Source organism: Podarcis gaigeae, assembly GCF_964106915.1.
Source record: "Podarcis gaigeae genome assembly, chromosome: 9".
NCBI classification, from domain to species: Eukaryota; Metazoa; Chordata; class Lepidosauria; order Squamata; family Lacertidae; genus Podarcis; species Podarcis gaigeae.
In genome coordinates, this window is record NC_139685.1 from 42,759,868 (window position 1) to 42,787,288 (window position 27,421).

The 27,421-nt window shown below is 39.6% G+C and overlaps 1 protein-coding gene across 3 annotated transcripts in view; it reads left to right on the forward strand.

Moving 5' to 3' along the window:
• Positions 1-27,421, forward strand: part of TTC29 (tetratricopeptide repeat domain 29) — a 112,989-nt gene that overhangs the window by 25,098 nt on the left and 60,470 nt on the right. For all 3 annotated transcript variants that reach the window (XM_083755830.1, XM_083755829.1, XM_083755831.1), the window contains exons 5-8: positions 1,415-1,638; positions 6,267-6,452; positions 21,358-21,570; positions 25,234-25,319. In XM_083755830.1, the coding sequence (XP_083611956.1) occupies positions 1,415-1,638; positions 6,267-6,452; positions 21,358-21,570; positions 25,234-25,319 (709 nt within the window). The remainder of the gene's footprint in view (positions 1-1,414; positions 1,639-6,266; positions 6,453-21,357; positions 21,571-25,233; positions 25,320-27,421) is intronic.

Consider the following 27,421-nt stretch of genomic DNA (forward strand, 5'->3'; position numbering starts at 1 on the left):
CTTGTGTATGTGGTAGGGGAAGAAGCATCAAATGCCTTGTGCCTTTTTGCATGATATTACATCAGTTTTCCTTTAAACTGTTGTGATGTATTTTATTCTGCTGGGTCTTTTCTTTAGTTTTCTGCAGTTTCCTACTCTTCCTCTGCCTCTGTGTCCAGTAGACTATAAACTTTTCAGACAGGGCTTGTCTTCAACTTTATTTGTTGTCCAGTGCTTTTTTAAAGTGCTTCACTAATGTTTGTTGTTGTGTATAGGCTTCTGGTTTCAGCAGTAAAAATGCAGTTACCATTGTTCTTGAAGAACTTGTTTATAAAGCGATGCAAAGATCTTCTTGCTTTCTTTAACAACATTACTAGTTAGTAAATAGCAGTGCTCTGTTCTGAAATTTACTTTGTATATAAAACCACATACTAACCATTAGAGACTGTTATCAAGTTCTACTGCTTATATTAAAATATGATCAGAGCAATGCTTTTAAGCAAAATCTGTTTCCATGCATGTTTCAATAACAGGAACAAGTAAAAATGCATGTTTCTAATGTTCAAGTGTATTTTAACGATACAATATTGAAGGGCAGCACTTTCCGTAAAATTGGAATCAACTGAACTTTTAATCAAAAAATCAACAATTAATATTCTACAGTTGGTTTGATGTAACATGAAAATGGCCTTACTATAGCAGAGTAATATGCCTTGAAATATGTACCATCTCTTGATAGTGTTTAATTATACATGTTTTAATATGAATATCTGTTCCATGTTTATTATTAGAATAACTTTGATATACATTCTTCATTGTATCTCTGTGGATATGTCATTTGGTTTTAAAATTAGGTGGAAATTATGAAACTTCTGTGTTACTAAATTAGTCCCAGCTGAAGACGGATATTGAACACAGGCAAATAATATGTAAGGAGTCTAGTTCGAACAAATACTATGTCAGACATTTTAAACCAAACCACCATAACCTCCAGCAAAACTATTTAACATATACATTGTTTTGACATGCAGTATATGCTTAGTTTTCCCCACTGCTCCCTGTTTTAAGTAAACTCTGAGCTTGTGTTCTAGTGAACAAATGCTGCAACGTTTGGGTAAGTCTCCCCCCTCCCCCCGGAGGTTAACTCAGTTGACCTTCATGGCTGATTTCAATTGCAGAACACTGTTATATTTGTAATGCAGTTCTAGTAGAAATAGTATTAAACGCCTACTGCGGCTTTCCTCTGTTGAAGATGTGTGGGCATTTACCAAGAAAAAAAATGAGTTGGTGAAAGGAACACTTGTCACATTTTAATCACTGGTGTATACTGATTGCGTGTGTGTGTAAGTAATATCTGTGTGTGTATCTTGATCTCTTTCAGTGGAAGTAGATAATTCACATTTAAAGAATAAATTGGCCTTTTTTAAATTCCCAGTTACCGGAATTCATACAAGAAGAACATCTGCATAGACATGCTGCGACAGGGTTATCACAAGTCTTTCGCCGAGCTCTTTACTCTGATAGAGCACTGGAATGCCTTGAGGGAGGCTGCAGGGCCTGGGTCAGCCATATGGCTGGAGAAGTCCCTAGCGGAGCAGCCTGATAAGCTGGATCAGCTTCACCACTTCCTGACCAGGGCTGAGGCAGCCCTACGATCAGGTAAATAGAGGAATTCTGGGTAATGGAGCAGCAATGTGTGCCTGAGGGGAGATTCCAAATTGTTTCATGTATGAATTTGAAACATTACTGGGCTTTAGCACAATTCAGCCTTAGTCAACTGTATTTATAGAATAAATTGTGGGTAACACTGAATTATCAGTCTTACAGTTAAATACTCAGGTGACAAAATGAGGAGTCTCTCTCTCTCTCTCTCTCTCTCTCTCTTTCTCTCTCTCTCTCTCTCTCTCTCTCTCTCTCTCTCTCTGTGTGTGTGTGTGTATGTGTAAAGATGTCACCAGGATCCCATTGATAGAATTAACTAACATCTCAATTACAATCGCTCTAGTGTTTTCCCTACTGTTTAGTTTTATGTATTGATTTTTAAAATTAAGTACTTGCTATTATATGTTTTTATCTAGCAATTAAAGTCAGTTTGGTCTAAAATGAAAGACCCAGACTGTTCTGTGCATGATATTTTCCTACAAATTCCAGGCCAAAGTTATTTTCTTTGTGTTTAGGAATGGGACCATGACTGTTAATATTCTTTGATAAAGAATGTATCCATGTATCAGTTGTTGAATTCCTCTGATTGAAATTGTTGTATTGAATATGGTCCTTCTAGGCTGCAGTCTCGCATCCGCTTAACACACCAATTTCATTGTGAAAGTAATTTCACTGTGTTTGTGGTGAAGCGTTGCAGCCATAAGACATAGATTTCTGAGGAAACGCCTCAGGACATGCATCAAGGGCATTAGTAGGTAGGAGAGGAAAGGACTTTGCATCTGATGGGGTCAGGGTGCAACAGGATTGGCTGTTTTGGAATGCATGGAATGGTGATCTTATATCCAGACTGCAGGTAGAAATGAGGTTGAAGGAAGAGGCAGGACCTAAATATGGTATGGCGCCACAAAGAGTTTTCCATATTAGTTAATGGAGAATGCTGGGCACACTGTGTATAAGAATAGGGGCTGTAGTCCATTTAGATAATGTGGAAACAGGCAAAATTGCAGCAGCAAGAAAAGGCTGGTATGAATCAGAGTGAAGGGGAGCATTTAATACTACATTTTATAGGATATGCTATCAAGTTTTAGATATTGTAGTGCAAAATGCTTGCAAGCAACTTGTTTGCCATGTACTCCTCTGATGTGCTTAGTAGACATACAAACAGGGCTAGTTCGTACAGAGTCATCCTCAGTAAATCTTCCTGAGTGCAGAGTTCAGTATTATTTTACACAATATTGAAGTCCTAGTTTGATATCCCTATATGTGATTTTCTCCAAATGGTTAGGAAGATGCTGACTGTATTATTTTAATGGCTCAGTCTGTCATGTTGGGAGCTAGGACTGGTTTGCAGGCCAGCCTAGGCCTAATCAGTAACGTAATGACCACCTTTTCCTCCATCATGCACCCTTCCCACAAGTCTATGAGTTGCTGGTTATTCCCAGGTGCAACCTGGTTTACCCAATATGGCCTAAACTATACAACTGCTGAACTGTGAACTCTTTAATCTGTCTACCTTCTCAGAAGCCTTCATTTTACTCACAAGGTTCATCACTTCTGTAATGTTTCAGTTTTAGGCTTTCTGTTGTTAGCTTGAGGTTTAATTCAGAAATGCACGGACAGAAACTAAAATGACAGCTTAGAAAATTTGCAGGAAAATGAACAATTTTAGATTGTGCTTATAAAAATGTTCATCACATGTTGAAGACTGGCTATGTGGAAGACAAAACTTTTGTTTTCTAGAAAGTGGACTAACCCATGCTAATAGCATACTGTGATCGACAAAATTTTGTTTTGAACCCAAAGCATGCTGAAATATAATGTGGGCAATTATCTGGGAGAGCAGTACTGTCTCTTTTTTTATACCTGTCTGTGCAGTTGTCTAAACAATGTAAAGAGACAGGCTAAAATAAAAAAAATTGCTCTGCTTTATTCATATGACTCCAGCACATTTGGCCAGTTTGTGTCCAAAACAATTATACTGAAACGGTTATCTTTGTGCACGACTTATTCTTATTCACTGAAAGGAGAGACACTTGAGGGTCACATTAAAGTTCATTCAATCAGGGCTGCAACAGTAACAATAGTCAGCCTCAGGTCACTTCCATCTCTTGAGAATTGTAGGGTACTTACCTCAAGTTATTTGCATAATTTTACAGAACTCTGCAGCTTTGATATTCAGTAACAAAGAGCAGTTAAAGCTATCCTGTCGTATGTATTACTTTATTCCAATTAGCAGTCACTCCATTTTTTTCTTTGCTCTTTTTGATCTGTTTACATGGGATGTACTTTATGATACCATTTAATAGGTTTATTGCTACTTGCATTCGTATCTGCTGACACATATCACATTAAAATGCAGCTGGGTGACTCTGAGGACTGGAAATGCAATACTGAATGCAACACACGTGTGTTTGTGTTTGTGTGTGTCTGTGTGTGTCTGTGTTGCACTGCCTCCGAAGTGGACATGGTGGCACCATTTGATTTAATATTTGCATGGCAGCCTTGTCTTTAGAGCTAGAAGAAGACAACAGCCTCCTTGCCCTTTTGCTCTTTTCTCCCTCATACAGTACTTCTTAAGGAGACAGCATGAGCATGTAATTTCATTTGATTTTCTCAAACTAATTTCAGAGAATAAGCACTCTTCCAAGCAGTGACACTAAGGTAGATGGGAAACTCGCATTACTTCAGGAGGGCCTCTAGGAAGGAAAAAAATAGCTGCTGCAGACCATTCCATTCACCCAGTAAAGGAAGACCACAATAAAGCTGACCAAGAGAGGCAAGGGAATCAGTCAAGTGAAGATTGAGTCCTGAATGCCAATGAAAAGGTGCATTTGAATGGGGGAGATTTGCTCCAATAAGTACTGTAAACAATAACATTCTGCCAGAGCAGTATGATTTTCTCATGATACCACCAGATATTCCTGCACAAAATATACTGAGCTACAATATGATTATTTATGCACACCTTAAAGCTGTGTGCAGGGTGGAGTATAATAATCATGCCAGAACTGGTTCTTATTAGTTGTGCTTCACAGCGAAACTGAGATATGAAAGCTAGGAGCTAAATGTCACCTTAAACCTAGGTTATGGGTGCTGCAACAGAATGTCTAGGCACTCTTTCATATAGCAAGAATGCAAAGATGAAAATGAATGGACTGGAGCTAAAATCTTATATTCATTTTTCACATGGTCTAGTCCTCACCTGAAGACTACAAAAAACAAGGCCATACTTCCCCTGCCCCCCTCCTAATATTCTTATGAGGGTCCCTTCTCCAGTCCTCAGAGAGTGGCAGAAAAAGGTCCTCCTTTCGTTCCAGCAGTGGCCATTTTAATCTGAAATCTTAGGCACAGTACTGCTCCCAAAGCTCAGAAACTGCTCGCATTAATGAAATTCCCTGTCGCAAAATGTGCCCAGAACAATGGGAGTTTGGGACGCTGTGGGGCGGATGGGCTATACTATAGAAATTTACTTCATTATGCCAGATAAATTCATGTTGCTATCAGAGAATATTAGGTTCATGACAAGAAAGCAGTCTAGCAAAAGTGTAGAAGAGATTATGTTGAAATTGGTATTTCAGAACAAATTCAGTCCTTATGTTTCTATTTCAAATGAACATCTATTTGATAACATTTGATTTCCTTTAAAATAATAATAATAATAATAATAATTATTATTATTATTACCTGCCTTTCACCAGCAGGTCCCAGAGCAGGTTGCAGCAATTTCAACTTCAGCATTAAAAACAGTTAAAACAAATTACAGGCAATGACCGTTTTGCGCAGGGGTTACGTTCCTGACCCTCATGCAGGTTGGTGGGATTCGCATAAGCCTGCTGCTCCCTGTTATGCCCCATTACGCTTCCACCCCGTCTAATTCCCTTTTCTAGCCCCTTCTGGGTTGCAGTGATGCACACGCATGTTGTCGCACACAAATTGAATGTGTGCAAACCTGTTGTTGTTTGTACAGTAGCAGGAATGAGGTTGGGTCCTGAAACCCCACATCTCAGATGTCAAAGGCCAGGGTAAAGAGGTGCATTTCCAACATCTTCTGAAAGCAGAATGGTGAAGGTGTCAGACACACCTGTGTATAGAGGGCATTCCACAGTTTCTCTATATCCTCAGGCAGCAATATTTGAAATTGATCCAGTACGGATGGAACAGACTGTGTATTCCGAACATAAGAGAAATATTATGCCTCTCTGCGGGGTTGATCTTGATGGGAGGCTGAATGACCCTGGAAAGGAGATCTGGCTCCAGTTGCAATTGTGTTTGCCAGTGTGATACTTATATTTTTCCCTATAAGTGTAGATAGCTGCTGTTAAGGCATGTATTTAAGGGCAATGTTAGGCTTTGAACTTCACCAGCTTCCTGACCTTTGTGATCCCAATTTCTTGGGGAGAGAGGTTTTGGCCCATCTCCTTCTAGCCCAGGGGTATGTATGAACTCTTAACAAGCATATGATCTGCGTAAATACTGCCCAGAAGGGATAGAGTCCAACGAGATCCATAGAAAGAAATTCAAAGTCTTGAATCTTGCATATTTGTTTTTAAACTTAACATTAATAAAGTAAGCATAGAGTATATTTTATCATATCTTAAGATTTAATTACTTTCTTTTCACTGAAGAATTCTATGACGAGGTGTATTGTAACCAGCTGAATTTGGCGTATTGCTTCAACAAACCAGAAGACAGATGGCTAAGGAATTACTTCTATGAACAATGCTATAAGACTGCTCAGCTGATTAAAATAGATGGTGGAAGGAGAGAAGCGGAAGCACATTCAAATATGGGCCTTGTGTATGAGGAGCAAGGTAGGTAACAGAGAATATAATTGATTGCATCGAAAATTATTGGCAAGGTCCCTAAAAATCTGTATGTGAGCAATAAGGTTGTAAGGTTGTAGGATGTGGCATCTGATGCAGAATCTAGCAGTTTGGGTATATTTCTTTTCACGTGCTTTCTGAGGGAACATCAAAATTTCATGATCTTTGCTGAAGTGACAAAACCATCAAAATAGCATAAATTCTAGTGACCAATAGTTAGGACTGTGTGCAGATGACGAACTCAATGAACTGTTTGGTAAACACCAATTTTGTTTCTAAATTTTGTTCTTAAGAGCCGTGGAATCTACAGATGCAATTACTAAGTAGCATTGCCCTTTATACAAATACAGAGTTCACATTTTCTTGTGTTGATTAGTGTGTGGCAATATTGCACATATTTCTGTTGAGTTATGGCTAAAGAATTCTCTATAATGGCAAAAGCTGATGCAGACTTGATTTTCGTCGGTTTCATTTTTAAACTGTTTCACCTTTCAGAGATCAAAAATGAAGTTACTTTCAGAAAATTATATAAAAATTAACATCTTCAAAGATTCTTGCTAAGTGGGACTCCCTACCCTTATTAACCCACTGCCTAAACTCTGTTTAATGCATGGTATGAGAAAGATAATTTAATATTTAAATATATTTACAGCAACATTGCATGATATACTAAAAAATGATACACTCCAAAGGTCATAATGAAAACTTGTTCAGAAGAAGGCTACAGAGGTTTTCAGACACCTCCCATTTACTGAAAAATAGCAATGGTGTTCAGTCTGTTCTGATTGGAAGAAGCACCAAACCTGTTTTTAATAACATTTTATTTTCACAGGAAAGTGAAGCATTGTGAAATAGAAGTAAGAAAATTCTGATTTGCTCTGAGGGAGTAATTTGTGGTTGGAGCATCTGTAGGATTCCTTCACTTAATAAAAGCTAAAGGAATTCAGCTACAAGACTTAACTGTAGGAAATGATTGAAGGAATGTGAATTATTGCATTCCATATAGATTACTCCTTTCAGTACACTTTTCTTTGCAATAGTCTACATTACAGTGGGATCTGTTTATTTCAGCATGGAATTCCTTTAGATGTTAGTGCCCTTTCACAGAATAAAAATGCCAAAAGAACAGATAGTATATTAACAATATAAATAGTAGCAACACTTTAAAACAAATAATATTGCAGGCCAGATACTTCACACAGCAGTGAAAAGCCAGATATGAGGGGTGAGGCAAGCAATCTCTAGGGAGAGAATTTCATAGTCTAGGATGACCACAGGAAAGGCTTCCTTTCTCATTCCTGTTAACCTCAACTGAAAAATGCAATAGTAGCCTATTCAGAAAAATTAATGATTGGGCAGATTTATACAGATACAAGCAGTCTTGTAATTATCTCTTACTAAGCCATTTAGGATGTCTTTAGATTGAGCCTAGAAACAAACCAGAAGTCAATGGTAGCTATTTTAACAAGTGTGTGATCTTAATGAAAAGCCTTATTCTGCACCATCTATAGTTTCTGGACACATTTCAGAGGTATCCTCATATTCACAGTGCATTGCATTAGTCTGGTCAGGATGTGTAACTAAGACATGGATCACCATGGCCAAATTGGACATCTCTAATGAGCATAGCTAGCCCTTCAACCTTGTCTCAACTGATACCTAATCCTAAGGCTCAAGTCTGAGACAAAATTCTTAAGTCTTAAAGAGGACTGCAATTCCATCCAGACTTTGTATTCTCATATCAGTCATGCTACTCTGTCTTGCTTGGAATAGCCTTCAGTTAATTCACCTGTTGACAGCAAAGTGTACCTATTGGCAGCAAAGAAATTACTGTCATATTTTGTAGAGAAGTATTGTGTGCCAATGTAATGCACTTCCAAATTTATATTCTGACAATGTTTTAAATGTTTTAATTCTGTATATGCTTATGTGGTAGGAAGTCCCACTGAACTCAGTGGAACTTACAAATAGGCATAGGATTTTGCTGTTAGGTACATTCGGATGGCAACCCCTCATTGAAGCCTATTTTAGAATTACATTTTCACTTTGGAAAGTTGTTACCAGTCTTCTACCCAAATGCAGTGACCCAATTCATGCATAACGCTGAGCTGAACCATGGCTCAGCATGAACATGTGAGCTCCCAGAAGGAAGACTGCAGCTGTTTTGCTCCATCTGAGGCATGCTGCTGCATTGCTGTGAGCAAAGAAATGGGTTGACTTGGTGCATCACCGAAACCTGGGCTCCTGATTTGTTTCACTGCAGGCAAAGCATGAATAGCAATAGAACAAACCTTGGCTACAGCTTGGGGTTTGTCTATTGTGAGTCAAACCACAAGCCCGGATTCAGATAATGCCCTAGGCCAGGCTTCCTCAACCTTGGCCCTCCAGATATTTTTGACCTACAACTCCCATGATCCCTAGCTAGCAGGACCAGTGGTCAGGGATGATGGGAAATGTAGTCTCAAAAACATCTGGAGGGCCGAGGTTGAGGAAGCCTGGCCTAGGCCAAATCACATTTTAGCTCACAGTGTCACAGCAGTAGCTGACAAGAGGAAGAGCAAAGCAGGCACAGTTTCTTCTCTGGGAGTCCATGCGCTCGCACATCCAAGCTAAGCCACGGTTTAGCTTTGTGTTATGTGCAAACCAGGTCAGCAATAGTTTCATAGTTCTAGTTGCATTAAAAATTGAAACCATTTTCATTAGCCTATGAAGTTTGACTTGAGAGGTCAATGTGAGAGTTTCTGCAGTATGTTAATGTGGAATGTCTTTGGAGACTGGTACAATTCCCTGCCATTCCATGACCAGAAGGAAGCACCCATAAATCCAGAATGACAAGTCTGAAGAGCAGACTGATGGAAATACTTATTGGATAATTCAGTTCATCTCTATGCAAGCACAGGGTTTTGCTTCCCGTACAAAGATTGTAATCTTATTACACTGAAATAATATATTGCTATAGGTATTGAACTGACAGTTATTAGCTTGAATTGATTCCACATTGATTATTTGTATCTTCAATTTAAATGAATAGGATGATGAAATCTACAAATAGGCCTATGTGACAAAATGATATGTATGCTGATGAACAAAAGTCATATTGTTGTTAACTATGGTAAAAATGCATACATGCATGCAGCTGAACTATAGTGGAAATTGGAATAAATTGAAAGGATTTGTCATGCTGCATTTACTTATACTGTACTACTGTTTGGCTTTTTGTTACAACTATATATTTATGTTTTAATATTAGGGAGGGGAAAAACAAGAACAAATCTCCCTTTTTATAAGACTTTGTGTAAACATTTCTTAAACAAATAATTTAGATGCAAGCAAGTACAGCTGAATTAGCCCTGTATGAATGCCTTTTCAGCATTCTGACTAACACACATTTTAGTAGTATTTTGTAATTGTAGTATTTTGTAATTATTTTTGTTTTCATAATTTTTAACTTACTTTCAAAAATCCTAAAAATATAGGAAAACTGTAGCAGTTTTAATGATGAAGCTTTTTCATTATACCTTCTATCGTTTTAAGTTTAATATCTTAGACAGTTGACATGCAGTCAAAGGTTTAGCTAATCAGTTCAGTTCGATTTATTGCATTTAACGAGTAGCCATTACACACACAATAATAATAATAATAAGAAGAAGAAGAATACTGCTGATAATAGTGGTTTACATTTCTAATTAGTTCTAATTGATACATGAACCCTATCATCCTCTGATCACCACTTTGGGCTCCCTAGCCCACAATCTCAAAAGTTTGCCTTGTGCTCCCCAGCTCCATTGATGTTGCTGTTCCAGAGCTTCTTCCGCACTTACCTCATACATGAGCATTTCCTTCAGCCTTGTTTTCTCACTGGCCATCAACTTATACATGGTACAAGTTGTCCCCCTTTTCTTCAAGGCTTATATCCCCCCCCCCCTCCTGCTTCTAAGGAAGTAAAATTCTGTGTTGTGTGTATGTGGAAATCTTTGCTTGGCGTGCCTCTGCTTTTTAGCAAGGAAGTGAAAAGTGGAAACCTATGATCAACAGGGACAGCCTAGACAGGGGAAGGCAGAGACTATTTATGTACTAAATGTATAGGCCGACTCTCATGACGGTATACAATAAAAGGAATAAAATCATCCAATAAAACAGTATATGAAATCAATACAAATCACGAATTGGCCGAGGACAAGTAAAATTGGTTGACAGGGCTTTGCTTTGATGAGCCAACTAATTTTGGGAGGCATTCCCTTGTCGTTTCTCTTAACGAAACAGGGCAAGGTAAAATGAAAAAGGAAGCTGTTTGTTTTTTTACCATACCACCAGTATACACTCTCATATTCCTCAATTCCTTGCATGGTGACAGCAGTTGCCCTACCGTCAGTGGAAAGGAAGACAGAAGGAAGGAATAGGGGCAGCTCGTGTGTTGATGGGGAGCTGCTCCATTCATCTCTACTGCTTCTGGAATAAGCATAGCCACTTCTTGCCTTTCTGAAAGTTTGGAATCCAAGTTGCAGGCATTCATGGCAACAAAGTGTTTTTCTTTTCGCTGGAAGCCCAGGTGGCCTCAGCCTCCTCCTCAAGAGCCATCTTCTTGAGCCTCTTCCCCCACACCCCTCTTAAGGGTCATTTCTTCCTTCCAGTGATCTGTTGTTGCTCCCACTCCCCCAGCTCCTCTCTGAAGTGAGGCAAAATAAGCTGAAGTGAAATCAGTAACAGCACTGCAGATAGGAAAAGATAATAAAACTCTAAATGGGCCTGCTGTCTAACTGTCCTGCATTGTAACACAGCCGCTTCCTTCCTGAATATTCCCTGTCATGGAAACTCCTCATTGTCATAGGTATAATACAATACAGTGGTACCTTGGTTAAGAACTAAATTCGTTCTGGAGGTCCGTTCTTAACCTGAAACTGTTCTTAACCTGAGGTACCACTTTAGCTAATGGGGCCTCCCGACGCCACCGCACCGCCATCGCCGCACAATTTCTGTTCTCATCCTGAAGCAAAGTTCTTAACCCGAGATACTATTTCTGGGTTAGCGGAGTCTGTAACCTTAAGCACCGGTAACCCAAGGTACCACTGTACCAATATCAAATTATCGTGATTGAGCTGATTATTAGGGTACCGTTATGGTAGCTTTCTTGTCTGCTATATACCGTATTTTTCGCCCTATAGGACGCACTTTTCCCCCTCCAAAAATGAAGGGGAAATGTGTGTGCGTCCTATGGGGCGAATGCAGGCTTTCGCTGAAGTCTGGAGAGCAAGAGGGGTCGGTGTGCACCGATCCCTCTCGCTCTCCAGGCTTCAGGAAGCTATCCGCAAGCCTTGGGAGCCCGCAGGAGTTTCCGCCGGGCTCCCAAGGCTTGCGGATAGCAGCCTGTTCTGGGGGCTGGGGTCAGGGGAAGCTCCGGCTTCCCCCGCCCCAGCCCCACGCCTGGGGGGGAAATAATTTTTTTTCTTTATTTCCCCCAAAAAACTAGGTGCGCCCTATGGGCCAGTGTGCCCTATAGGGCGAAAAATACGGTACATATCAATGCATACATAATATTAGAAATGAAAATAAATCTTCTATCATTCATCATAAATGTATGTTTGGTCTTAAGCACTAAAGTTCAAGGTCTTGTGGTTGAAAAAATATAGATACAGCATGCTCTTTTCTCTTTACTTTTGCCGAGTTTCTTGGGCTGAAGTTTGCTCTGCAGAACGTCCAAAGCATGAAGTCCCCTGAATTCAAGTCCACTGAATTCAAAAGGAAACCTGGGGGGTGGATTTCATGTGGGCCCCATGGGCTGCTTCCCCATGAATTGCTCTTGTGCAATATGCCCCAACACCTTTTTCTGAAGTCAAGGGAATTTTAAAAGCAGTCTGTGGGTCTGAAGGAACAGCTTCTGAAAAGGAAACACTGTTTAAAAAATTTAGGTGCCCATTTGGATCATAATTAGGTCCCATCCCTAAAGTCTAATATATCTTTAAACAAGGCTGCAATTGAAATTTATTAAAACTTCAAATGAATTATTTCACTGCTTTTTTAAAATTCATTTTTCTACATTTCTCTTTTAAGTCTGTTACTGACACCGCTGCTTGTATTTTACCTGTCTGTTTCTGTGGTATTTTAATTATTTATTGTTTAATGAGTAGGACTGAGATGAAGCTTCATTCAAAGCTGCTTTCACCCCCAAAACACTTTTTTTTTTTTTTTTTTTTTTTTTTTTGCTTCAAAGCTTCGCAAGGCATTGGAATGCTGCACTGGATCCTAATGTTCTTGTTAAACAGAACAAACTTTTGGAGAGGCAAAGTTACTGTTAGTTCTTTGCAGAGGAGACCTTGGTTTTAGAGATGCCCTTTCCGTTGGAGCTATGGAATTATTGTCTAGGGAATAAATGATTGTCTGTAGAATAATTGTGCGGTGAATTAATGTGTAGCTAGGATCCTTGTTTTTTATATCTATTTATACATTATTCAAGTGTAATCTTGGAAACAATCCAGCCAAACATTTGCAGTCACACTGGTTATAATAGAATTAAGCCTTAAAGTTCCCCCTGGTTCATTAAAATGGATTTAATATTACTTATTGATGGCTGGAATGTATAGCTAAATTCTTAGGTTTTACAATGGCTGGAACTGATAGCGTATCTGCAATGAAGTAGTCAAATGATATCTCAAACAGATACTCTGGAAGTGAGACGCCAGATGTCTTACTCTCTTGAATGTATGGCAGATCACCAGAAGAGGGAGCTACTGCCTTGCTATCTGAAGTGTTTGAGTGTCACCAAGGCAGCTGAATATTACTTGCTGACCTACAACTGTCAAGTGACATAAGGGGCCAATAGGATTTCACCTGACCCTATAAAGCATCAAATTCTCTAGCCAGTTCTCCAGTCTAAGCAGCATTGCAGTCAGAAAAGGCTGGGTTGGTATAGTACATATACGTACTTGCCCCTTGCTTGCTCTGCTTTACCTTGCTTGCCTGTGTAATTCATAATAATAATAATAATAATAATTTATACCCCGCCGTCCCCGGCCAAAACTGGGCTCAGAGCGGCTAACATCAAATGTATAACACATTAACATAAAATCAGGTAATCATTTAAAATACATCCTAAAATCAGATCAGGATCAGAATAAAATCCAGAATAAACTGGTCTTTTGTCCACACAACCAGCCCTGACATAAAATGCACTTGTTTATTTTAAGGAAATATAACCCACAGTTCAATAAAATTTGCAGGGCAACATACAAAAAATTAAAAACACAATAAAACAAATCAAAAACATATATTATCCTGTTTTGCATGTGACACTAAGCCAAACCACGACTTAGTGCAAATGGGCAGGATCCTGGAGAAGAGCAGGTGCTTTGCCCCTGCCCCATCTTTTTGCTGCTGTACCACATTGTCTTGGCATGTTGTCCGAATCCAGGTTCATTGTTTAGTTTTCTCCACAATAATAATGAGCTGTAACTAAGTTTTGACCAATGATTTACAGCTTGTGGTTTGTTCAGCACAGCTAAACCTGCATGCTCATGTGTTTCCTCTAAGTTGTGGCCTGGCTTAGCATGATGTGCAAGCCAGGCCAATAAAATATAGTAAATGCAGTAAACTCAAATAAGTATAACAAAAAACAAAACTGGCCAAGATAAAACAGATCAAATTGAATTAAAAGGCCTGGGAAAATAAATGGCTTTGCCTCGTTGTGTCTAAACGGCATTGGAGTAGATGTCAGGCAGGTATCTCTCCCTTATCTAGTGGCAAAATTCCTGATTAGAATTTCTTGTCTGGCAACATCTCTTGCAAGTCTCTCTTGCAAATCTTCTAGTATGCTTCTATTTCATGAGCTTAGGCAGTATACACTTGACTTTATTGAGTTTCTGATTATTTTTGCTCGTGATTTGGGCTGTTAGTTTGATATGAAGCTATTAATAGTATTGGCAAAATGAAAGCCAATGCATTTGGTAATAGGACTTGCTTACTATTAGCCATAGGAAGAACTGGGCAATATACTTACTTTGTGCTTTCTAAAATCCCATCCACTTTTAAAAACAGGTACATAGGGCGGTTTGGTGCCACTAACTATACAAAATTATTTTAAGAGGCCAAATAGAATGTAAATATCTCAAGCATTTAAACTGAGTTCAAGCCCTTGCATTAAATTTGAATCAGAATAATATTGTTCACTGTTGGTTCCTACTTGTAAATAAGCTCACTTAAGTTACTAGCCTGCAGGGGATGGTATATGTTATGTACTGAAGTTCTCGCCCTGGGCCAGCAGGGGGATACCATAGATAGTTTTCATTCAGGTCCACATATGCAAATAAGGAATTGAAAGTGACACTCAGTGATTGGATAGTTACAGAAAGTTGTTACTGTTGCGTTGTAGTGGAGCTCTATATAAGCAGGCTGGCTGAACCCTTCAGTTCAGTTCTGTTATCGCTGTGTTGTCTGATACATTCACCCACAACTTAACAGTATAGGAGAATCTGTATTTCCCCTAGCAAACATACTGTATCTCTGTGCTTGGGCTGGAGGAGGAAGCTGAGCAGAGAGGAAGGATAGAATACCCAACCTGCTTTCTGTGGTGTCAAATCATGGAATATTATTGTGATTTTGAGGAGATTTCTATGGTAATATGGCAATGCTGCTTTCATGTCAGCAAAACCTGGGGGCCAGGGGGCTTTAAGGGGTTAATTCTGTTTCTTTTATAAAATGTTAAGTTTCTCACAGCTAAGTTATATGTGGAGATGGAACCTTGTGGGAATTTTAATCTCTATGATAGGTTTCTGCTGATCCCATGCTAGCACCTGGAACTGACAGTATATGTTAGTCTTAGAAGTTATCTATGTTGGCAGTCTCCCAAACACCCTAACAGTACATAAGCCTCTAGACTACCTCTGCTAGGATTTTAAAGATTTATAATAATCAGCATATGCCATAGAAAGCAAAAAGTGTGGTGTACTGGACGAGCTCCAGTTTCAGGAGTCATGTGTGTAGCTGATAGGGTTGCTGGCAACCTCAAGGATGTAAGCATAATTGTAACGCTTTGTAGCTTTCTTTTTAGCTATTTAATATAATATTTAGCCTTCATTTCTATGTTCATTGTGTTCCGAATTCATAAAGCAAACATTTTGCCCTTTGGCGGATGCCAGCATGCAATTCCTCCTTGCCTATGGCTACCAGGTGAGTGCTTAAACACAAAGCTTCCAGTAACTCTCACTGCTAACAGATTTTAGAACTGTGTGTTATTATTATAATTATTATAATTTATTATCCGCTCTTCACACTAAGGTCCCTGGGTGCTTTACAACAGATTAAAACACAATGTTAAAAACTCTTTAAAGTAACTTACCATCACAAGAAATAAGGTGGGTTCTAAAAATATACACCTCAGGTGTCAAAAGCCACCGTAAAGAGGTGTGTCGTCAGTACTGTAGTGTATAACAGCTTATTCTACCAGATACAGATTTTAGAGCTGCTACATACCATATAGTAGCTTATTCCCCCAAATATAGATTAAAATTGTAATAAAATGTTATTGGCTCTCTCTCAATTTTAGCTTCTTTTAAAGTTTCCAGTACAATGTGGACAATATAAAATTAAATGTGCTTTCTATCATAATGCTGCTGAACAAATGCGCCACATAGACATGTCAGATTATTTTTACACCATTGTTTTCAAGTGGGTTATTTTCATTGCAAAATGTAAAGTCTAGCAGAAAAGGAAATAATTAGTTTCTCTCGATATTGCTGAAACATGGAGCTAGAACAGGTCAGTCGATGCATCTTGCAGATTGCGACGTTTTGAATTACCTGAATAATACTTGAAGCAATCTTTGGACCTAATTAATGTCAGTTTGTTACATACAGACCTAAGAGAGATTTGCATTTATTTACTTATTAAATATCACATTCTTCCAATCATCCGTCTTTATTTTTCTGTATTGTAAACTTCAAATTTGTGTACTGTTTTCTTAAGTGGGGTAACTCTTCTTTTTCTTCCCCTGCCTTCAAGTAATCAATGTGCTGCTGAATGAGTTCATTTTAATGCATTCAATCATACCTCTAATGTTTGTAGCTTACGGGCGCAGGCATCAGTAATGCAGGAATGTTATATGGCTTTAGTTTGGGCCATTTCATAAAATATTCATGGAATCAAAAATGTGCATCAAAATAGCGTCTGGGAGAATTACATTTATGTGCCTGCTTTTATGGCAGCTTCACATTTAAACCCATTTGTGTTAATATCTAGTCAATCTTTCTGCTCAAAAATAGTGCAGAATGATAAAGATCCTTTTTCATTCATATTTGCCTAAGATAATTCTTTCCTAATAAAAATTTACACTTTTGCAGTTATATAGAAGAATAAGTGTAAAGAAGAATAGTATTCAGAAACTACAGAGAAGAATAGTATTCAGAAACCATAGAGATCTATGTGCATATGCATAGATTTACATTTACATCATATAGTTCAGGGGGGGGGGGAGCTATACCTGCCACCCTCCCAAAATCAGGAAGGATACATTGCAGTTTAAATGTAGCCCAGATACCAGATTATTATTCAAAATGTAAATTCTTTTTTAAAGCCACAAATCTCTTGCACTCACATTTCTAGTTTCTATGAAAAATGAATTATTTACTATATTTAATTCATTTTAATATATGAGTATTGTCTTTCCATTAGTATAATAGTTTAGAATGGGGACCCCCTATTGAAAGAAGCTTGCAGTTATACAGTGTCATTTCAGCTATTAAAAAACAAAGATTAACTGATTGATTTGATGCTGTATCCTGGGGGCCTCTTAAATTATAAGCATTTTTAGCAATTCTTTAATTTCTGTTAGTGATTAGTGTAATGGTATGTAAAATTGCTGTGTTTTCCATTTCAAGGGTATATGTTTGTGCTGATCAGAAGGTCGGCGGTTCAAATCTGCGCAACGGGGTGAGCTCCCATTGCTCTGTCCCAGTTCCTGCCAACCTAGCAGTTCAAAAGCATACCAGTACAAGTAGATAAAGAGGTACCACTGTGGCGGGAAGGTAAACAGTATTTCCATGAGCTCTGGTTTCCATCATGGTGTTCTGTTCTGCCAGAAGCGGTGTAGTCATGCTGGCCCAGAAAGCTGTCTGTGGACAAACGCCGGCTCCCTCGGCCTGAAAGCGAGATGAGCATTGCACGCCATAGTCACCTTTGACTGGACTTAACCCTCCAGGGGTCCTTTACCTTTACCTATGTTCATGCAATTTAGGGTGATATTGCTCAGGTAGCTCCTTTTAAATGGAATTGCATTTCTCTTCAAGGTGTTTGGAATACTTTCTACAGATTTTCTTTAAACAGGGGGAGGGGAGAGCAGTGAAATCAAAAGTTTTCAAGCATGCCTAACTCTTCACTGGTTTGTAGTGAGTATATTTGGGTCTGATCTTAATTCCTGCTGAATGAACATATCATAATGTTTTCTTTTCTTTTTTCCCCCTTTCCCTTTTTTCCTTCACTCATATTTCCTCCACAAGTGACTGTGCAACTTTTAAAACACCAGCTTTCTTACAGAATAACAATGATATAAACCCCTACTATAAAAAGGTAAAGGTAAAGGTACCCCTGCCCGTACGGGCCAGTCTTGACAGACTCTGGGGTTGTGTGCCCATCTCACTCAAGAGGCCAGGGGCCAGCGCTGTCCGGAGACACTTCCGGGTCACGTGGCCAGCGTGACATCGCTGCTCTGGCGAGCCAGAGCTGCACACGGAAACGCTGTTTACCTTCCCGCTGGTAAGTGGTCCCTATTTATCTACTTGCACCCGGAGGTGCTTTCGAACTGCTAGGTTGGCAGGCGCTGGGACCGAGCAGCAGGAGCGCACCCCGCCGCAGGGATTCGAACCGCCGACCTTTCGATCGGCAAGTCCTAGGTGCTGAGGCTTTAACCCACAGCGCCACCTGCGTCCCTCTGAACCCCTACTATACCTATGGTTAATTCTGGGATTATCTGCAGCTGGTTTCCTAATAAAGTTTAATCAAAATTATAACTGATCAGTCACATATGACCATCACAGCATCTATACAATATGGGATCTGTTCCCCGTTCCCTTGCTTACCTGTGTGAGGTGCACTGTCCTGGCACTCTCACTTGTTGGAGTGGATTTTGGTGTTAGGTGTTCATGTCCAGAGGCCAAGACACATTACCTGTTAGGCCCCTAGTATTAACAGCATGCTCAGGTTCCCATGGGCCATGTGTGTTGTGAGAGCAAGCTGCTTTGTGAAAGTGCTCCCCTGGTGTGAAAAGTGCCTTTTCTCCATAGTTTCCTCTCAGTCCCACTTTATGAACTCTAAGCATTGGTTGATACTATGTGCCCAATCACCTGAGTTATGGTCTCCTTGTGAGGTTTATATGCAGGTGGTAGAAAATGTTGATTGCGTGCTGAGTTACATCACATCCTATGCTTGGTCTTGGTGAGGTGGGCAGAGTGAACATTGATACAGAGACAGCTATTTTTTTTAATTCTCCGTCCCACCCCACTGAAGTCAATAGAAGGGAAATTTCCTGTGCCAGGTTCAGGGCAGGTGCAAAGTTGTGCCTTCAGAAGTATAGCTACAGTATAGCTTGAAGAGGTCCACACCTTTACCAATACATCTTCAGCAGTGGAATGGCTGGGTTGATGGATAGAATAGCATGAATATTGTGCCAGCATATGGCTTCCACCATATTTTATAGCCTCTCAGTTGGCATAACTGATGGTATTGGATTTTGTCCACAGCTGACTTTCTTATCCTAATCCTATATTTTGTAGTTCTGAATACATTGATGTTTTCATCTATATTTGATCCTGTTATCAACTAGTGTAGCAGAATTCTACTAGAAAGGCCCTATAGTTTAATTATTTGTGATTTGCTCTCTATTAGCTCATCACAGTTCTGACTATAAGGATTAAGTTTCTAAATGTGTTCCTTTAACCATCTAAAAATCAGATTGAGAGAGAATGGAATTATTGATATACCTGGTTTCTCCACTTGTCAATTGCAGTCAAAAAGTCACTACTGTATATATTGGAAAGCTTTCTGCAACTATATTTTTTAACAGTACGCCCTTAGCGGAAAAAGAGTAGACGCAGGTGCTTTATATATGTGACTCTTGTGTGGCATTTAGTAGCATTTCCTCCCTCATAGTCTGTTAATTTTTAATTCAATTTCCAGTCTTTCTTTCAAAACTCCAGTGGGTAGATTGACAAGCTACATTTGCATGAATCAGAATGCCAGAGTTTGCTTTGAGGAATTGTCTAGAAAGGCCCAGACCTTCCACCCATATATGGAAGAGACCTCAGTGATGGGGTCTCTTCCATATATAATCTCCATAAAAATGTATATTCAACATCTGAGAACTCACTTTTGCCTGTACTTCTCTCCCAGGTCTCAGATCAAGTTTCTTGATTGAAATAGTTCATTGATCTGAGCCACTGGATCACATTTTCTTTTACTGATATGCAATAAATTCATATTGTTGCACTCAACTGATTTTACTCCTCATTTGAGGATTTTACTCCTCACTGATTTTGCCTTGGGGTGGGAAATTATATTTTCCAACTTCTTTTATTAGTGGCTACTTGCTTGGGATCTCTGTGATGTTGACATAGTTGTCCAAAGTAATCACTTGGAGATTTCTTCTGTTTTCCATTGAACTTCTGAGGGCATATTTTTGAAGAGCATGCCTAAAAGCATATTTCTGGGGACAATATCATTTGTGGAAATAATCTGTTTCTCTCCAAGATTTACAGCTGACTTTACAATGCATGGTCATGGACAGTGTTAGTCTCAAAAAGACTATATTTAACAAGCAAGATCAAAGGCAGTGGAACAAACACAAAAAAATTATATGCTCAATAACAGAATATAAATACTTCTTTCAATTAAATTTTCCCTGTTGTTAGCTGCAATTTTATAATGAAACTATAGATAGCAAGTTGAGTCATATGTTTCAATCCAGTTAGTGAGTGCCTATGCCTATTGGAATGAGTTTACCCCTAGATACATGTGTGTTTCATCAAGCTAAGTTCAGTTCAGGGGCAGATGTGTGTGGATAGCCTTAAAGATTCTGACAAGATGCCAGAGCCTTGCATCCTGGAGAATCATGTGCACAAAAGACCACTAAGCAGCTGGGTTGGAGAAATAGTGCAGTCATTTCAAGAACAATAGCTTTAAAAGTATTTAAATTCATTAGTAAGTACTGATGATTAATGATCTACTGTCGGCTTTTATTTCCAGTGAAGTCCAAATTAAGAGGAACACACAGTTCAAGTGTACCAGTATAGACAATCTTCTGAAGGCTGTATTTGTCTATAAATCATTTTTATTTGTTTGGAAAACTGAAACTAATAGCAAACAAAATAAACATGTAATTACTTTATATTGTATACTGGTTCTAACTATTACTGCCGGGATATCTCTGTACAAAGAAGTATGTAGTGCTCTATTACAAGCAGCTCCCATTTTACGTGGGGGCTACATTCTGAGGCACCACGAATGTTGGTGAAATCGTGTATAATTGAAACCCATTGAAAAAGCCTGCAAATGCCCCACCCCACTCTGCTCCCATTCCTCTCTTTTAGTGATACTTCAATGACAGCTTTATGATGTTTCTGGTCACTTCCAGGTTTGGCGCAATGCACATATACATGGTCGCACGGATTTTGGACATGCGTAAATGGAGAGCTGCATGTCTGTTCTTCCAATATTGCTGTGGACACACCCCAAATTTTTGTCTTTGAATTGGCGTATCAAAATATTGTCCCTTTATCATAATGTTATTCTCAAATATTGTGCCTTTAATCAGTAAGTAATATCCTATTGGGAGTAGCTAATGATGAGAGTTCTTCAAGAATATTTTGTAAACTACGTAGATGCCTTATCATTATGACTGGCTTACATTCTTCAGGTCAGTTCCTGAAAGCCGCAGAACATTATGAAGCATTCTATCAACTGACAGTGGGACGGATATGGAAAGATGATACAGGCAAGACTCTCACTTCACTAGCCTGTGAGCATCTCTGGAGAATTTACACATTACTAGCAGACAAAATGCTAGGAAATAAAGAACACCAACAGGCCATCAGAACTCTAATAAAAGCACTTGAAATGGCAAAAGAAGGTGGGTAGAAAATAACACTCCTGCATTTCTCTCTTTAATGTGCAGGCCTGTTCTTTCCCAGGAGTAAAGTAAAAAACATCAAGTGTTTGGTGATTATTTTCTATGAAATTCAAGACAAATGCTATCAATATATTTCTAAATCTTGTTGTAAAACAGAAGTACCTACTTGCTGACAAGTAGGAATCCATTTATTTCTTGAAAGCTTTTAACACCAAAAATGCAGTCTCCTGAGAGTACTTTTGTAAAACAATGAGTCCATAATCGGAAGTAAGGTCACTGGCAGCACTGCTGGTTGCGGTTGTTCACTGATTATTCACTGTTACTTGGCTGGCATTCCTTCTTGGACTGTCAGCTAATTATGAATATTACCTCATTTGTTTGTATCAGAGCTGATAAGCTTTTTCACCTTAGTGAAAAGTGACTTTCTTAGTGACCAAGATAAAAGCTTGATTATTGGGGAAAGGGTTTTGTGCTGCCTTTGGTAAGGGTTTCAGGAAACCTGGAAAGTTTAGAGCACGTTTGTTTGTTTGTTTGTTTTAGTACCAACTGTATTTATTTATTACATGCATTTATGGCTTGCCCTTCAGTAAGCAGTCCCAGCATAGGTTGCACGCAGCTGAATAAACAAATAAGGCCAGACAATGCTTATCAGTAAGCCACTAATTAAAACCAATTTAAATAGCAAGCAAAGCCTGGGCAAAAGGATGTATCTTGTCACACCAAGATTTGCCCATTTGAAGAATTGTGTTTCTATGTCTCACATACATGCATGCATACACTTTAACTTACTCACAGAATATCAAAACTATTAGAGTGTTTCCTCAAGTGATAAGTTGATTTAGGTAGATACTATGTAGTCTTAATCTCCTTCATGCACAAACTCAGCCGCATGGGGACTGCTTTGCTGTGGTGCTCACTGTTGGTTATGCTGAAGTAGAGCAAAGCCTCTCCTCCTTCCAGAGGGGAGGAGTTGCGAGCAGGAGCCGGTTCCCGTGTTGGCAGGGGGGCGTATTTGGCCCCCTGCATCATTACCCGACTGCTGTGCTGCGCCCGTCAGCCAATAGGGCTGGCTTGGGGGCGGGGTTTAGCCATTTTCAAGCAGCCGTGGCAGCACCATCCCCTCATTCTGCCACCAGTTGGCACCAGCCTCTTGGTTTTTCGCTTACCTCGTAGCAAATCGTCACAACTTTTCAGGTATTGGCGGTTAGGCATTGGAATATGTGTTGTGTGTTGTAGGGCAGGTTGTGGCCATCACCTACCTCTCCCCTTTTTGGGTATTCCGTTAAAGGAATCCGGCTGTCATGGATCCTGTCTGATGCCCTGCTGGTGGCTAGGGCCATGGCACAACCCTCTGTGACGTCAGGGGAAGCTTCCAATTGTATTTGCATCAACACGCTCCTCCCACTGGTTGTTAACCTTCGGATGACTCCCCGCTGAACAGGGTGGAGTCATATATAGATTGTTTGATCCAGTGCCTAAGCCAATACCACTCACATGCTGTAACCAATAAAGTTGTGGCCTTATTTAGTCCATTAACTAAAATACATGTCACCTTGTGTCTTATTTATCCCTAAGCGGGTGGTTGCAAGTATCAAAGGTGTGGCCATTTGCGTAGGTCTTTCCCACTTGGTGAGCTCCCATCTTTCGGTCCCAGCTCCTGCCCACCTAGCAGTTCGAAAGCACCCTTAAGTGCAAGTAGATAAATAGGTACTGCTTTATAGCGGGAAGGTAAACGGCGTTTCCGTGTGCTGCACTGGTGCTGGCTCGCCAGAGCAGCTTTGTCACACTGGCCACGTGACCCGGAAGTGTCTCCGGACAGCGCTGGCCCCCGGCCTCTTAAGTGAGATGGGTGCACAACCCTAGAGTCGGACACGAATGGCCCGTACGGGCAGGGGTACCTTTACATTTACCTTCCCACTTGGTTGGTCTGCCTTCCACTGAAGCAGGGTCTGCTCAGCCTGCTTCTAGTCTGCAGCCAAATATTGGAGATAGTATAAGTTGTGGAAACCCTTTGGTGATCAGCAGTTGTACCATTTCAGCTGAAAAGATTCTGAGAGAAGTAGAGTGGGCTCCACTTCTCAGATTATGGATCAATACCTACTATCAAGAAGATCTTGACTAATCAGGGTACTGCTCTGACTTTCACACCTCACCATGTACTTGGTATTCAAACTTCAGTTGTCTCCTTGACATGGGAGGAACTTTGCACTCAGTCTGTTTATGATTGCAGATTATTTTAAAGAAAACAGTGCTTCCCTTTTTTTGTCAACCTTTGTCTAAAGATTGTTCTTCAGCATGCATTTAACAAAAAGATTTGTTCTAGAGATCATTGGTCTGAATGCTGATATTTCTTCCTTCTGCAGAAACATTCCTTAGGCCGCAAATCCTAACCCCCTCCCCTTCTTAGTTGTATAGTTATGTAGCTGTGTGTTATTTAAACATATTCATTTCAGAAGTGTGTAAATATTAGGGGCTATGTTTTGTGCAGGGGCTCAACAGTTAACTAGTAATTGTAAATTTCACAGCCATGTTTAAATGGCTACCTTTGTCGTAATATGCACGGAATCAGCAGAGAGTATCCAATTCTAGTTCTAAACCCATTAAAATTAATGACCATTATTAACTTAGGCCCATTAATTTCAGTGGGTTTACTCTGAGAAGAACCTAATTGGATACAACCCAAAAACTTTATCCTTAATTGAACTACCACTTATATGTCTGGAATCAGGTCTGGCTCTAAAAACCTGAGATCCCCTGACCCTCTAGAATCCCTTCCATTAGTTCTCCTACTTGCATATGGAGGAACCCTCCCTGCTGGATACACAGAGATTGATAAAGCAGCTCGCTCCCAGCTTCTGCTGGAGCACAGCTTGTATTCTCCTGACACTACAGTTCTCACTTAACCTACCTGGTCACTGCTCACCATTGACTAAAACAGGAGAAGGCTGCTTTGTTATGGTATTGCTTGCTGATAACTTACATCTACAGAAAATGTAGTGTGGTGGGACAGTTGTTGTTGTTGTTTAGTCGTTTAGTCGTGTCCGACTCTTCGTGACCACATGGACCAGAGAACGCCAGGCACCTCTGTCCTCCACTGCCTCCCGCAGTTTGGTCAAACTCATGCTGGTAACCTCGAAAACACTATCCAACCATCTCGTCCTCTGTCGCCCCCTTCTCCTTGTGCCCTCCATCTTTCCCAACATCAGGGTCTTCTCCAGGGAGTCTTCTCTTCTCATGAGGTGGCCAAAGTACTGGAGCCTCAGCTTCACAATCTGTCCTTCCAAGATAGTATGGGACAGTAGCATTCATGAAACCTCCCAGCCGCTGAGTTGCTGCTACTGCTTCCCAGAAGAAGGAGGCAGTGGGGAGATCCATGCAGCATGAACACACTGGCAGGAGCACCATGCCATCCTCCCTTCTGCCTCTTCCTTCCCCCTCTCTTGGTAAGCAGCAGCTTCTCAGGAGGTCAAGTGAGCACCACCATCCCACCACAACTGGTGTTCACAACTGATCATACAGGTTGAGGAGATAAGTAATAATAAAGTATTGATGTAAAAACATGATATTTAGAAATGCATATCAAGTACCAGGCATCGCATTAGTTTTTAAGCTTTCTGATGATAAATCTTAATGATAATTATTGCCTTGATACCTCTTATTTAGCGGGGAACAAAAAGATGGAAGGAGAAGCTGCCTACTGTTTGGGTCTAGCATATCATACAGTTGGAGAAGAAAAGACAGCAATAGAAGTAAGTTTTTTAAAGAGTTGGTTCATTACCTAATATACATTATTGAACTTACTATTTAAGCTATCATATCTGTGGTAGGTTTGGTTGTATATATTCTCTTAATGGATTGAATTCTGAGAAGAGATAAAACTGTTAGCTCGGTAACTTAATACTATGTCAATTCTTAGTTTTCAGACAGCTTGTTTTGTATACAGACAACCTAAGATAATTAAATACAAGCACTGGAACTGGTTTCTAAGAATGATTGAAGTAATTCTCAATTGTATTTTTTTCTCTGTTGTTTCAAAATAATAGTACTGCAAAAGACTCATTAAGTGAAACCCTGAATTTTCAGATATACCTTATAGCAGCTTATAAACTTTCCTTCCTGCTGTTTTAATACAGTTTTCCTGATGGCCATAAAGCTGAATTAGGATAGATAAATGAAAACAAGCATTCACAGAAACAGATAGAGCTAAAAATCTATTTGAACATTTTCCCCAGGTGTCAAGCATACTTTTTCAAAACAGAAGCAGAATTTCCCACATTGTTAGGGTCAAAATCAAACTTGAGAAGCTTTGGTGAACCCAAAAGAACATTGCTGTTGCTTAAAGGTTACCATATTCTAGTTTTTCACTTCATGGGATTAGAAGTTTGACACTCCTTTTTCAGTAGAATACATTGAACATGCAAACTTTTATTAAAATAGCTAGTATTTCTAGTTAGAATACTTTTTACTGTAAACAGTGTAATAACCAGAATTATAATACAGAGGAAGTTAAAGTCAAAGTTAGTCCCTATTATTATTATTATTATTATTAGTCATGTCACACATGATATATAATATATGTAATACTAAATGTGGTATGCCATTTAATTATAATATCCCCACAGAAGAAATTTACAGAATCGTAAAAATAAAGTGCAATTCTTACTAAGAAAAAGTGCACAGTGAGGAATGAAAAATGTTTTATAGAAGCCTTTAATCCTCAACAGTGATCAATATATATACAGTGGTAAAATATCTGCTGTTTTCAATTCCATTGAGCACATGTGAGCTTTACTATCCAATTAGAAATCATTGGCTTAAAATTTACCCTTCTGTTCTCAGTTTAATGGTCCCTTTATCCAAGGGGAGCTCAGATGCTTACAGAGATGAAATCATTGCATTCTGCTCCCAGAGGACTACTGGTTATCATTACTTGTAACATGCAGACAATACTGCTGGAAGCCAGTTTGCCACATGGTAATGTGTAGTTCATCACCAGCTTCTGTAGCATGCTAAAAGGGTCTTGCCACACAGCATGGGACTATTCAGGTATACACTCAGGGGTCTCAACAGTTATTTTCCTGCTTTGCATCAGAGTTTTCATCTTCTTTATCCCTTTGTTCTGTGGGCCACCTCAAGCAGACTCCTTCTGGGAGAATCTAAAAGGCACAGCTTTTTTCAGATGCCGTTGCCTCCAATTGCTGCCTGTCATTGGTTCCTTTTGCCATTTTGCTATTACTCTCCTTCCACAATGCAAACAGTAGAGAAAACAAAGGTTCGAGGTAATCCACCTGAAACATGAGTTTTAAAAGGCGACACTATTATATTGCCTGATTTAAGTACAGTTATGTGCCCACCTTGTCTAAAGAATGGAACTGGATTTTCTCCCTTGAGGTGTTTAATGATTGAATGATATGTATTCATTACAGCAAAACTGACTTTAAGTGGATACTTTAACAAATGCAATTTAAGCCATCTCTGTCACAGGAGGGAGTGTGCCTCTGAATAATAGTTGCCAGGGAACACAAGTAGGAAGAGCGCTGTTGCTCTTGTGTTATGCTTGCAGGCATCTGGCTTGCCACTGTGAGAACAGAATGCCAGACTATATAAGCTTTTGGTGTGATCCAACAGGTATCTTCCTCTGTTCTTCTCCTGTTTCCGCTGCTTGTCTGGAACCTCGAGAACAAGGAAGCGGTTAGACACTGGACAGGCCACAGCACATGGGTGATGGACTGCAGTCAACTTCATCAAAACATGTTGTCCATTAAGCACATGTATTAAAGCATCCTTTACTCAAATCTGAATAGAAAAAGGCTTGTGTGTTTGGAGCAAGTTGAAATATAGGGCCCAATGG